At 37.7% G+C, this 14,877-nt stretch overlaps 1 protein-coding gene across 1 annotated transcript in view; it reads right to left on the bottom strand.

Annotated features, from left to right (window-relative positions):
- UBAC2 (UBA domain containing 2) overlaps nt 1-14,877 on the bottom strand; it is an 85,237-nt gene that overhangs the window by 11,819 nt on the left and 58,541 nt on the right. The window contains exon 7 of the mRNA XM_059839280.1: nt 5,374-5,619. Coding sequence (XP_059695263.1) covers nt 5,374-5,619 — 246 coding nt within the window. The remainder of the gene's footprint in view (nt 1-5,373; nt 5,620-14,877) is intronic.

The following is a 14,877-nucleotide window of genomic DNA, read 5'->3' as shown; positions in this document are numbered from 1 at the left end:
AAAATGCCAGAAGAACACAAAAAAGCAAAGGACGAGTTTAAGACGCACAGGTCTGAAGGAAAAGATAATGTTTTCGTTACAAAAATGGAAGCTGTCTGTTATTTGAAAATGTGTCCACACGTGTACATTGGCATGCAGAGGAAGGGAAGAGTGATGGAATACTGAGTCTAAATTTAGCCACAGTGCTTACTGTTGCAGCATACAAGCTTCATTCATGGGCTGAAATGAATCTGTAAATCACTCACTGGTTAACAGAATTCTTTAAAAATATGATGTCAAATCCTGGGCACACATATCCCAGGAGTCTAGGCACAAAAGCTTTTTTATCCTATTGGTACCCTACATATCACTGTCTTTGGAGTTTATGCAAGTTGCTAAAGGCGGTTTCTACTCAAATATGTCACAAAATCCCAAAGAAGCCTTAGTAACACAGATTGATTGGAATGGAAACCCAATTAGAGAAAAAACTTGGTGTGACACTTGGTTGAAAGTCTCACCCATTTATTCAGGTAAAGCAGTCTGGTAGTTTCCTTCCTGACAATGATACACAAATTTGTGGAACAAAACAGAAAAGCTGCTTCCATCTGAAGTCCTGGCTGTGACAACAAGGGGTTTTGTGGACTTGGCAATATATAAAGGTTGCAGAAGGTCTTCATGGTTCAAAATATCTGTTGGAAGGACTTCTTGCTGGTACTCAAACTTCTGAAGTCATTCAAGAAAACTTCACTGACGTGCCACCTCAGTACCAATAGAAGAACTAAAAAGTATTCCCAAGTCTAGCTCTTCACTTTGAAAAAGGAGAATTGGACTGTCTAGGAGTATATTCACTGGGGGATTTCTTTTCTACCCTCCTGAATGAGGACAACATTCCTGAGGAAGAATTCTTGAGACAGGAAAACCTTTGCTCCATTAATCTATTTTTTTCCAAGGTCAGGAGTTTATTGCTTAGATATAACCAGAAGGTAAATTACCAATCTAGACACACAGTCCTTAGTTGACAAAATATGAAACTTGCAAATTGTTCAGGATATGAGGCTCCCCATAATAGTAAAGACATTCAGTGTGCCTACCCACAGAACATCTCTCCTGTGCCCCAGGAGAAAGACATCTAATGAACGAACAATTAGAGGAAGCCCCTTTGTCGTAGAAGTCTGGTCTTTGCAAACAGCAGAATCTCATATATGATGAAGATGAGATACACATATGAGATCCCATGTCGCATGAATCTTAGGAGATTCTGGCCTCGGTGAAAATTAATGGCAGCTGGAAGAGAAGAACAAAAATACAGCAGGGAAAAGACAGCATAAGCTTGAAGTGGCCAACAGGGTAGAAAGAGAGGCAGTGAAATGAAGATTTTCATATATGGCTGTAGGCTTGTTACAGTCTGGAGCAACCTGGTGAAGCTCTTCCCTGATACAAGGCACTTAAGAGAATCCAAGAAGAAGGCAATATGATGTCCTTAACACGCTCAGCAAAAATGCTCTGCAGATACAAAACCCATTCTTTCGAGATGAAGGGACTGAGGTAGAAACACCACCCATCCCGAATGGGCACAGCAAGGAGTGCTCCAAGGAGCTGTACTTAATGCCAACACAAGGTGTTCTCCACCTTTTTACAACCTTCCACCACTTCCACATAACAGTCTGTAGTGACATCAGAGTAGCCAATACCACTTAGGCATGAAATCTTCCCTATCTATTCACAATTTGGTTCTCTGCCAGCCTCCCTCCACATTCTCAATGGGAAGTGAAAGTCAAGTTGACACCCTGATACTCACACTGGTGCACAGATGCTGCAGTTGCTTCCCTTTTCCCACCAGGGTTTTATTTGTGTTACAAAAAAGATAAACTTTAGAAAAATGCTGAGAAATAAAAGAGAACTAGAAATAGAAACATCAGGAGAGGAAGACCAATTTTTATCAATATTACAGTAGCAAAAGGATAAAATAGCAAATGATTACTGGTGGTCAGACATGACAGGAGAGAATTGCCCCCAAAGTGAAGAAGCATTTCATATAGGAGCAAATACAAAGCATGGGAAACAAGAGAGATGAAGGTGAAGAGGTGGCAAAAATGTAGGAGGAAAATGGCATAGTGAAGCTTGAAAATGTGACAGTGATATGAAGGGGAACAGAAGATCAGATATGGGGAAAAAAAGAAAAACAGGACAAACTATTTGCAAAATAGGGTAGACAAAAGAGTGTGAAAGAAAAAAACTATGAAAGCAAAGTTTAAAAAGCAGCAACAAAATGGCAAGCTGGTATTGTCAGGGAATGAACACATATGGCACATATTTTATTCTACTGCCTTTAAAGGTGAATGTAGGTGATGCTATGCAATTCATTTGGGACAAGATTGTAATTTCTCAGCAATATTCACAGGAGCAAATAAAGAACACAGTAAGATCCAGAAAGTTTTCTAGATGAACACTACCATGTGGTTTAAGGGCTGTATCCACAGCAACTAGAAACCAACACAAAACCAGTCACCATTTAACCACACTCCCCTGAGAAACGATCAACATAACAGTTTCTAGCAACATATTCAGACACAGTGCCCCCTGAATATTTAAGAGCTACAATGAGGTACATCGAATAATGAACTTGGTGAGTTTATTTTCAAATATTTCCACACACTCAATCCACTCACTGAATTCAAGGGTGTTTGAAAACCCAGCACTCACACACAGTTCCATGCTTCAGGTTCCTCCAGACCAGAAGATTTCAGCTAGAAAAAGGCTGGGAATGGTAAAGCTCAAAGAAATGCCAGCAAAGAAGTTCTGGGGTGATTGTTCCTTGCTTTTTCCTTTTTGTAGAAAGCATGCAAAGTGAATTCTGCTTTGGAATAAAGGGCTTAGTGAACAGCAGGAAAACAAAACAAAACAAAAAAGATAAAATTAATTATATCTCAGTATCACAGAGGTATACTACAAACAACTTCTGAGAAAGGCTTTTTCCCCAGTTTCTTCCCTCCCCCCCCCCGCCCTTTTTTTTTTTAACTTTTCAGTGTTGATTTGCATAACCTGTCAGGCTCATGTTCTTCAGAATTTCTTGTAAAGACTCAAAGAATAAACTTACTACAAAAAGCATCTATTTAAGAGAAGGGCCTCCCTTATGAGAGTCTGCCAAGATTGCCCAGACAATGGAGCCCCATCAGAAGCACTGATCTTTTCCTTCCATAACGCTACCAACATCTAGGGAAACTGCACTGTCTCATTTCTCAAACAGATGAACTGAAGAGTAAAGGAGTATGATGAATGAGCAGAGCACCTTCTCAAGGGGCAGCTGAACAAAATTGTTGCACTATGGCATAGAGAAGAAAGTTAAATTTCACTTCTTTCACCAAGCAAAGCTGAAAGTGTGAGAGAAAATGTTAATTTATCCCACCTGTGGCATACTACCTACAGACAGCATACTGGGACTTCACAAACCACACAACATTTACCCAGAATATAATTCAAAGCCCAATCTGATGACTGACATGTACTTCACAGTTTTTATCATTTTCAATTTCACAAAAAAAGCTGTCTAAGAAACTGATCTGCATTCTTTATAGCTTCACTCCCACAGGTAAAATTATCATCTAAATTCTTTTCATCTGTAGCATGATCTGTTCCACTTCACTGTCTTTAAATTACACCTTAGCAAATTTCTAAAGGCAAAAGAATTGCCCAAGTACACCAATCCAGAAGACAGTTTTCAACTTGTCAAATACTATTTTGAGATTGAAAATAGTCTGTTTTTCATTTTTACCACTACACAGCAACATTTGTGAGTGATACTTTTTCCGATTTAGCTGATGACCAGTAAATTCTGTGAGTGAGTCATTAAAAAACACCAGGTGGGTCAAAAGCTTTCATGACACACCTTTTCTGCAGAGCCTCTATGGAACATTCATACATTGATCCTATGGCCTTCTGATCACAGGTTTCACAGATTAGCACGACCAGTTAAATAAATGCTGTGCTCAAGTTAAAGGCTAAACATGAAGGTAACTTGAAAGTGTTTCAGCAACTTGTAAAGGGAAGCATCTTACTGATGTTCAAACAGTGTTCCTGCATTTTAGTCAAACCCCTCCACCTTTTTAAAGAATTCTATTTGAAGTCAAACATGAAAAGACATTTTTCCACTTTCATTGTTCATAGCCCAGGGAAAGGACAAGATGAGAAGAAAACGTTATCAACAGTTCTTTTATCATTTATCGTTCTGAACTTATTTACCACTTTTTGTAATTAAAGAGATATTAGAAAGACTGTCCTTCATAACTGGAAGTGGATTCTTTCTCACATCTGAAGAAACCCGGCTGCACTCCTCATAGCTGCTTATAGTCAAACACACAGTTTCAATTCATTTTCTATTACAATGGCAACATTCAAGAATTGAGTAATTTCTAGTTTAGTTCTTATGTTAAAACTGATCAGTGTTCTAATAGGAATGGAGAAAAATAGATTAGAAGTCTCTGATTGAGGAATAATTTCATCATATTGAAATGTTAAGGAAATAAGAAAAACAGAGTGATGTTATCAGGGGCTGGAAACAAAGATTCATACTCCAGTTGCAGGCCAAAGCTTTATGCCATCACACCTCTTATTCTGGGAATGCATTAAGGGTAACACAGTTATATCTGTTTGCACTACACTACCCCCAACACAAAAAGAACTTGTGTATCAGTACAGAGCTGTTTCAGGCAAAGAAAACTCAGTGAAGACAGTGAAGATATCTAAGACACAGGAATTGAGACACCACCTGCCTTGTTTTGCTGCCCTACAACACAAAGTCTGAGAATATCTGGATATGCTAGTTTATATAAAACAGAGAAAATAAAAAGACTCTGCTATTCTGTTCAATAAGGAAATAAACCAAGAGGATTAAACATGGCAAACAGAAAGTCACTTGTGTTTTACCTCTGTAAGTTAGAGAATTTGATTTCTGCCCTTAAGAAACAACCTATACACCTACAAACAAAGGAATTTCATAGAAAAATTTCAGGCTCTCTGAAAAGGCTGCTGACCAGACAGATACTAAAAGAGTGAGGAGCATTTTGACTTCCTAACTTTACACAATGGCTTTCACTAAAGACCACCAAGAAGCAATCACTTTACCGTTCAGCCTCATTTTTTGTGATAGAATGCCAGGAGTACTGATATCCCCACAAGATTTTCTGACATCTTGCTCCCATCTTGTGCAGCAGTTTGAGTATATAAAGCTATACAAACCACTTAAATGGCTATCAGCAGTACAACGGTGTGTGAAAGACTGATGGAGAAAAATTTTAAAATACATTACATTTAAGAAACAAGGGCAATGCAAGATCTACAAACCAAAAAAATGTATTTCTTATAACAAGATAATCCTTACAGAATGTATAGCAGTACCTGCTGCTGTCGCTGCCGCCTCATTTGGGCAACCTGAGACATCATGATTTGACGATCCAGTAACTCCATTCTCTGCTGCCTCTGGATGTCAACTGTGGCTCCCATTCCCACTCGAACTTCATTCGTTGGTTCCGCAGATGAGAAGACTGGTTCAAGAGTCCAAGAAAATATCTTTGCTACCCATCTGGGTACACAAAGAATTCGATGAACTTTTAACATGCTGCTATTGTAGCAAATCCCAGAAATCTAAAATCAAAAACAAAACATTAAAAACGCTGAAAACCAAAAAACTTAAGTACACCACATTTACTTTGAATTTGGCTGCAGATAACAGTTGGTCTTTCTGGTTTTTTAAGCACTTTTAAAGTATTTACTCACAGTTCTCAGTCAAGAATCAAAGAACGAACAGGGGATTTCTTTACTTCCCTACAACAACAAATTGCTTTTTTAAATCTGTGTGGTGCATTGCCTGTGACTCATAAAGTTGCAAGGCGTTTTTTGTTTGTTTTGGAATTTGAGCCCAAGCCAAATGACCCTTTCTAAAACTGGTCAAAATGAAAATAAAATTTTAATTTCTAGTAAAAGAGCTGGTCAGGGTATGCTGCACACTGACCTGAGAAGATAAAGACGGCTCTTGAGGAAGCTGAAGCACTCTGAACACCCCTTCAAGAAAAACCCCAAACCCTCTTAAGGCTTCTGTTCCCATCACCTGAATCTCTCCTTCTAGTAAAAATAAAAGCAAACCAGCGGAACTGAAGTTAGATCTGAGATTATGCACACACTCATTCCAAAAGAAGTCCACCTGCCTTATAGGAGGGAAAATAAACCATTTGAAAACCAAGTCATTAAAAACTGTGATACTGAAAAAGCCAGTTTTTGTGAGGCCCTTTTCCTACCCATAAGAAAAAAACACATTCCCTGTGTTCGTGCTTGCCTTGGGGCTTGATTTCATTTCAGATTCCTCAGGAGAAAGAGAAATCATGTGCCCCATAAAAGGAATTACAGTCATCCCTCAGCCATTATTTTGAATGCCATTGTAAAGCCACAGCACTTGAGCCCAAAGCGGTCCCATCTGCATTCTGCTTTATGCCACATTTCAGCATTTGTGACTCTTTATTGTCTGTTACGCCACAAGAATTATGCTGTCACAGCACAGTGAAATGAACCGGAAAAGATCTGAACCTCAACAAATCTGTAAATATACCCCAGAAATGAAATTATGTGGAAAGCAATGTAGAAACTCTGAATCTGATGTATTTATTTATTTATTGATTTGGGGCTATTTGTTGTATCTCACTGACATTTGCATAAAAATACTAAATGCACTGCTGATTATACAAAGGGAGACACTATAGGAAAAACCAACATTCTTTAGGAGAGGGGATATTTTTCAGATTATTAACAAGGTTATTGCAAATATCCAATGAGGTAGTGAGACTTTTAACAAAAACACATTCTGCTTTTGGAAACAATGATTTTTGTTTTATTTTACTTTCATTTTATGACTCATGATTGGATGTACAGCCCAAGCTGCTCGTTGCTTGACAGCCCAAGCTCGGGCTGTCATTCTAAAATGAGAAAGAACAGTTTAAACTACTCTCAACCTCTTCAGTCTTTCAGTCATGCTATGAGAAAGGAGGTAAATGCTATAAAGGCCATAATTACATCAGAGTGAAGGCTGCCTTTAATTAAAATTTTCTGTATTCAAAGGAAGGTCTTAACTGGACAGGGCACTGTAACAGAAGCTTTTTCATGACCTTAGAGATCCTTTCCTCAGCTCTAGTGAAACTGTTCCAGATGACTACAAACTCATGACTAAAACTGTGCACATCAACTGGAAACTAAGGCATAGCTATAATCACCAAAAACACAAAAGGAAGAAAATTCATATCACTTCTGCAATTCACCTGTTTTTGGTATGTACTGCTTGAGGTGTCTGCCTAGCAAGAAGGTCCCCCAGAAGCAAACCCCCTGATCCTGAGGGAGTTAGGTAGATAGGCCCCTCACTCTAGAAAACCTAAATTGCACAGTAACTGAAAAAGCAGTTTTGGGGGAGCAAGAATTACTGAACCAGATTGCAAATATTACATACACATTTAATCTGATGTTTTCTTCAATGCAAAATGCACAAGCAGCACCAGAACATACAAATTATCTCCCTTCCTCCCACCTTGTTAGGTGCAAGTATAGGTAGTATCATTAGCCTATGGAGCCAGGACCCCTCTTTTGTTCCAGGGATTCTGCACCTGACTGTACAGGTGTTAACTAGCCAGGGAAAAACGTCCCACTCAAAATACTTTGTCCAACATCACAGCAACATTCCTTCACTTTTTTCAGATGTCCCTCCTCGATACTGGTCTCTGCTCTCTCCTACCACCTTTGAAAAGGTCTAATGTTTTCAAAAACCTTGAACGGGTTCAAAAAGTCACAAGAAGAAAACAAAGCAAGCGGTGATAGGAAAATCTACATCTCCCTGAATATATGACAAATCTTGACACGTGTCTGAATATACTAACCACAAAGAGAATCATTATTTATCAAGTCAAGACAGAAAATAGAGCAATGAGACAACAGCAGCCTATCTTTGGTGTTAGTACTTTGGAACTTGTCTGTCTCAGAAGGGAAGGCATACTGCAAGCCCCAATTAGCAGCTACATCAGTAAAAGCATTCTTGTATTTTTCTCGGCAGAGATGGCTGGGCGTAGAATCATTTAGGTTGGAAAGGACCTTTAAGATCATCAAGTCCAATTGTTAACCCAGAACTGCCAAGTCCACCATGTCCTTAAGTGCCACATCTACATGTCTTTTAAACACAGAGATGGTGACTCAACCTCTTTCTGCCCTGGGCAGCCTGTTCCAGTGCTTGATGAACATTTTGGTGAGTAATTTTGTCCTAATATTCAATCTAAATCTTCCCTGGCACAACTTTAAGGACATTTCCATTTATCTTACTTGGAAAAAGAGATTGACCTTCACCTTAGTACAATCTCCTTTTAGGTAGTTGTAGAGAGCAAGTGATTCCAGAGCACTTAACCAGAAGAAAAGGCTTTATAAGGTTAAAAGTTTACGGACATGCTAAAATTAAGAGCTATTGTATGGAAGTATAAGAAACTTTAAAACGTTGTGATCAGTTATAACAAATAATAAGTTTCAAATAGTGAGGACAAGGTAGCTATTTCCATATTTCCAATAAGCCCAGAATGGAGACATTTGTAGTTAAAAAAGGTCTTGTGATTCAGTCTGGCTCAGTGTCATACTCTCATCTTAATGTCAAGTATTTCCAAAGAACTTCCTCTATAGCTGGTTCATATGCAGAACTTGATAGATATAATTTTAAAAATCATAAGCTTTGACAAAATAAAAAGCAACTTTTTACACTGTTTTTGTTACTGACTTTGAGTGAATTTCTAGTCTTTAAGAACATAAAGCACCATTGTTTATTCAATGAAGATAAAATAACCTCATCATATTCCAAGTTCAGCACTGTTCCTCAGATTAAAGGGCTACTTCCCCCAAACAGAGGAGCTTCCACTGCATTTTAGCCACCAAAAGTCACACAAAAAACCAATGTGGTTATGTTCACGCTGTTAAAATGGAGAATTTGTGGCTAGAAACATAAGGTGCACCTTAATTTCTGTTAGTCACAGAATCTTCCACCATATTGTATGTGGCACAGTGCTAAGAAGAGGAAATGGAGGATGCTGGAAATTCTCTGTCACACTGCAGAATAAAAGTGTGCTTAGATATTTTCAGTTTCTTAATGCCGTGACTTACTACTGGTTCTTCTCATGAAGTTTCCTAACCTCCTCCTGCCCCTGTATAAAGCCTGACTTCCCCTCCCCTTCCCTCATGTCCTTCCAAAGTTGTAAATTTTTGAGAAAAAGGAAGCAGCTGTAGTTTCTCTGCAATAAGGCAAACCAAACATGGAAAGCTCTCCAGTATTTTACACTGCAAAGACACATATGCTCCATAAGTAGCTGGAATAGTATTTAAAATTTAAATATTTAAATTCACTATACTTTCCCTACAAAAAAGAAATCAAACAGAAATAAAGTAGACAGACTGGTGTAGAGAATTATGTTGAAAATTATTTTAACTAACAGAACTTGACGTGAAATACTCGATTATTTTGTTCTGAAAAATGTAAATACATTCATCATAGGTACTCAAGACTTGGATATTTTCAGATACCAACAAATGAAAAGTAAATAGTTTTCTTAAGGTGAAGTTACATTTTTATACCTATTTTATCTGCTTAATCCTTAGCATGTTCTGAATTCTAAAAATTAGAATCAAAACACGGGTTGAAGTTTGTGTCAGGATTCTGTATTTATTTTCATTAGAGACAGCATTTATCAAACCAAAAGGGATTGGTGAAAACCACCCAAGAAACAAAACTACCCAGCAAATAAACCCCACTACACATGTATTTTCAACCTATGTTATAATTCTAACAGATTATTTTTGTTTGGGTTTCCTTTTTGGAAATTGTTGCAAATAATATAAACAGCCTTTTGTAAGAGTTACCTTGAGAGAAAAATAAGATTATAGAGATACTAAAATATTTTTCTTCAATTTGGTTTCCCATTGATTTGGCTCATGAATTTTCCAGATACCTTGAAACACTTTTCTTCAGAGTTCATCAGTGCTTCATTGGTCAGATGGAATCATTATCAGCTAAAAAACATTGTGTATGTGCAAGCATGACTGTACTACCATTTCAGCACAGTACAGCTACTCTTAACTTGTACTGGTGTCCTAAGCATAGGTTCCCTTGGTCTCTGCCAGCATTCTGCAGGTGATGATTAACACATTGTTAACCAAATCTCTTTAATTAAAAGATCAGGATTTGATTAATCTGACCAACATAGATATCTGTAATTTAAAAGCCTACTTAATAAGCTGCTTCTTTAAAGTTAGTGTCATAGTCACCAGAGAGAAATGGGCACTCTTGGGATGTAACTCATCCTTTGGCAGATGTCTCCGAAGTACACACACAGCTGAATTACTCTCATGGATTTCCTCTCTGAAAAAGGGCAACATTGCTGCCAAAAAAGCAAATACTGATAGAACAATCTAATTCCTAGTGAGCCAGTTGGTATACTTGACCAAAAAGACCATATTTTGGACACAGAGACTCTTCCGCTGATCGAAGAGAAATTTAGAAATTAAATACAAACTGAAAACCAATATCCATTTTTCTACAGAAGCCACAGATATTACAGAGAAAGCGCTTTACGACATATTATTACCTTTTCCTGTCCTTTCTCACTACTTTCTCCTTCTTCCAGAGCTGGAAATATCTGCATTTCCCTCCTCCCCAGACAATTACAACCTCACTTCCAAACCAACGTCCCCTGTATTCCAGATGAGCCAACTCCGTTTTTTCTCAGATGCATTACCTGATGCAGGAATAAGTGCTGCTAGCTTAGTCAGTTGTCATGTGTTCACACCTTGATTGGCCAGGGTGTCTCAGCTCTCACCACAGGGAGCATTAGGTCAATAAAGTCAGCAGAATGTGGTGGCACTCAGACCAAGTCACTTACAGTCACTCAGCTGAACACTGAGCACTGTCCACACACAAATACTGCACGTTAGTTTTGGGCAGGATTCAGCACAAGTGTTAATGTACATGGACTTGCTGGAGCAAGCCCAGGTCACAGAGATGATCAAAGGACTGTGGGAGCATCTTTCACATGAGGAGAGGCTGAGAAAAGTAGGGCTGTTTGGCCTGGAGAAGAGAAGGCCCAGGGGATTTTACCAAAGTAAAGAAATGCCTGAAGGGAAATGAAGAGGACAAAACCAGGCTTATCTCAGTGGTTCCCAGCAACAGGAAAAGGGGAAATGGGCACAAACTGAAATATGGGAGGCTCCTTCTGGGGATCAGGAAACGCTTTTTCACTGTGAGGTTAACTGAACACTAGCACAAGTTGCCCAGGGAGGTGGCAGAGTCTACATCCTTGGAGATACTCAAAAGCCATCAGAACATGGTCCTGGGGCAAGCTGCTCTGGGTGACCCTGCCTGAGCAGGGAGGCTGGATCAGCTGCTACCCTCAGTGATTCTGTGAACTGAGTACATGCTCTTTGGTGGGTAGTTCTAGCAGGAAAGGGGAATCACATCTGCTACACACAAAGCACATGGTTTTACTTAGTAAAAACTTAAGTACTTAAGCATAGGCAGAATTTTTACTAAATGAGTAGTCTCATTGATCTTAGCAACACTACTGATATTTATACTGTAATACCAATGTCAGATATTTAGAAATTAACTAGATCCAACATTTAGCAAACATTTACCTGAATCCATTTACAAGCACAGTTACAAAGTGTTCAAAAAATATCATACTTCAACTAAAGTCCTACATAAGACTGAATGTGGATGACTAAAGGATATCCAGACTAACTGGAGGATGAAGAACAATGCACAGCAGGACACAACTGTGGAGGTAACTGCATACATTAACAGACTCTGACCAAAGATTCTCTTTGAGAAAGCACATTTTTAATATTAAGTATGTAGAAGGGGTGATATTTTAAGTGTGAACACTATACTGTGGGGTAATACAAATGCAAATACAAAATGTTTTAAAACATGTTTTATAACAACAAAGAATTCAGCATGCATTGTTCAAAATCACTTAAGAAAGATGTGAAAGAGCAAGAAAAACAACAAGAAAATCAATGATTACTGATCAGCTGATCAGATCAGATCTGACCAGATATTAGCTACATAAAGACTAAAACAATGAAAGTCTGGTTTAATTATTTTGCTCCCTCAGCTGACTCACATTTTATCCTATATATGCCAATTCTAAAGGACATGAATTCACTATACAAAAACACCTCAGCTGGATGAACAACTAACAGAAAGGATGGATGAAGCTCTTAACAAACAGAACTCAAAAGTACAATCCAAGTATACTTGGGAGCATTTAACAGCATCTGTACTCTATGTAAAACTAAGTTAGCCACTTCAAAATTATGAATAATAACTAATGTACTAAAAAAAAAAAAAAAAAAAGAACTGAAATTAAAATCATGCACTCAACCCTGTCTGAACTTTCTATCTTAACCTTAAGCCATCAAAGTACAAGCTCTAAATTACAGATTCTCTACATTTTCCAGTATCTAAATATAAAGAGCACAACTTTTCATACAATCTGAGAAAAGCAAATTCCAGGGTAGCACAGTAACAATGCAGAAAACTGTTGCATACAGCTTGGTGAAATCTCCAAGTCAAGCATGGTTTTAGAAACTTCTCAATTTCAGTTTCCTAAGGTTTTAACAGAACTCTACATAAATTCAAGGCAACTCACAAGAGACTCGCTGGGTTCCAAATTTTGAACTTTGTGCACTGCAGGTCATCTTGTAAACAAATAAAAAACTAACATGAGGTAAGAAGAACACGAAAATCACAGAAAGGGCCTGAAAGATACCTTACCCCTATCAAATATAGCCCTAAGCTACTCAGAAAAACCCATGGCATGCGATCTGTCTGACGACATTATCCTAGAAAGTGGAGGGAACTGCATGTGTTCGTGGGACATGTCTACTGCTGGTCACTAATCTGAGCTGACTTCTTTAAGCAGATGAGCTCTAGCTATGACTGAGCCTTGACACACCTCTCAAATTTCCATCCTACAAGAGTATAGTGAGGAAAAATGTAGAGTGGTAATCCAAGAGATTTTAAAGGGGTGGGGGAAAAAAAGGGAGAGAAGATGTCTACATCCAATGAAACATGAATACCACTTCCTAAGATGTTCTGACTATTTTAAAGGAAAAAAAAATAGTGAAGTAACTGTTTCAAGTCTTCACTAAACTGAGTGATATGCACTACACGGAAACACTTCTGTCAACAACTACTGAAAGAATTTTGGGCATCTCTAGTATGTCTCCTAATTTTATGGCACAAACCCCAAAAAACTCCTATCACAAGAAACAAATTTGGTCTGTATGCACCAGACATCATATATTCCTGGCAAAATAAATCACAAGAAACTAAATTAGTCTTATCAATCATAAGATGATTACAGATTACTGATTACATCAGATTTGTGAATTTCTTTACAGTCTACTTAATAAATTTTCTCTTCCTTATACATAAGCATCATGTATTTAAACAGCATGTTTTATACAACATACCAGCAACTGACATACCAAAAGTACAATAACTGATTGTCCAGTTTTATGTGGACAGTAGAGAAACTGCCTTTAAGACCGTAATCCTGTGCTGGTTTAAAATTAGATCTAGCAAGACATACCTTATCACAAAGACAGACACAGCAGACCTTCTGTATTCCAATAACAAAACATGAGCTGTAATTTCTGCACCTGAGAAAAATTCACCATCAAAACTACAAATTGTCAAAAATTCCCTATCACCAGGCACATTACATCAATGCCCACCTGCCCACATAGACTCATACATGCATATCTGTAATGATGGCATCACTCAAAACCACTGAAAACAAGAACTCAAGGCAGTAGAATTCCCAGTACCTCTATACCCTGCCTAGAATTCACAAGAAGGTCTCATGATACTTGCAAGGATGTAACTAAAAAGTCAGATACCATTTAGTCATGTTCAAATATAGACTGTGAGAATTTTAAATAAATCTAAACCAGGAACACCCTGAAGACAAAGTGGAAACTGATAACAACTCAGAAATTGTGCAGGCACCATCCATTTTAACATGGATTCCACATAAGCAGAAGTGCAACAAAAGCTAAATTACAGAACAGCATCATAATACACTCAATATGAGTGCCTAAGTGATCTTCAATGCTTAAAATACAGTGAAGTGTCTACCAGGCAATGAACTAGTGACTAAATATTACACCTATCTGACTTGGTGTTCATGCCTTTACTCATCCTTTCTGTACAAATACCTGAAAATTTGAGTCCACAAAGACTAAGGTAGTAAGCTAGAAAAATGTTAAGACTAGTAAGAATTACATAACATAGATTGTCAGAATTACTTGACATTAATTTGACAACCTATTTCTGTAATTGTACATATACATATGTTATCAACCAACTACACTTGTAGTGCTAAAAGGCACCTTTATAGTGCTGCATATCCTTCCTCATATTATCTAATATACCATGAAACTTTATTCCTTTATCAAGTTTTCTCAAAAGACACCAAATTATAATTTCTAACAGAGCAGAAAAAGAGACTTCCTAATCACAGAAGTGTGGCAGATATGCTGTGCAAAAGAAATGGCTGAAAATCCTAACATGAATTTCTTTTCAAACTGCAGCACTTTTTTACAAAGTCGTGTAGGGCAGCTCTCTGCTTGCTGCAGAAAAAAATTGGTACTGAAAACTTGTCATAATTGATGATGACTTAATTCATGCTGACTGAAGCAATATGAAAACTTGAAATGATTTTTTAGACATCCTGTGACACAGAAGTAACTCAATTTAATTCTATGGATTTACACCTAAGTAAAACATATTGTCAATCTTAAATTAAAAAAAAAGATAATTTATAAAAAAGA

The sequence above is a fragment of the Haemorhous mexicanus genome, chromosome 2, assembly GCF_027477595.1.
Source record: "Haemorhous mexicanus isolate bHaeMex1 chromosome 2, bHaeMex1.pri, whole genome shotgun sequence".
Classification (NCBI taxonomy): Eukaryota; Metazoa; Chordata; class Aves; order Passeriformes; family Fringillidae; genus Haemorhous; species Haemorhous mexicanus.
Note: the sequence above shows the minus strand (reverse complement) of the source record. Positions and strands in the feature narration are given on the sequence as shown.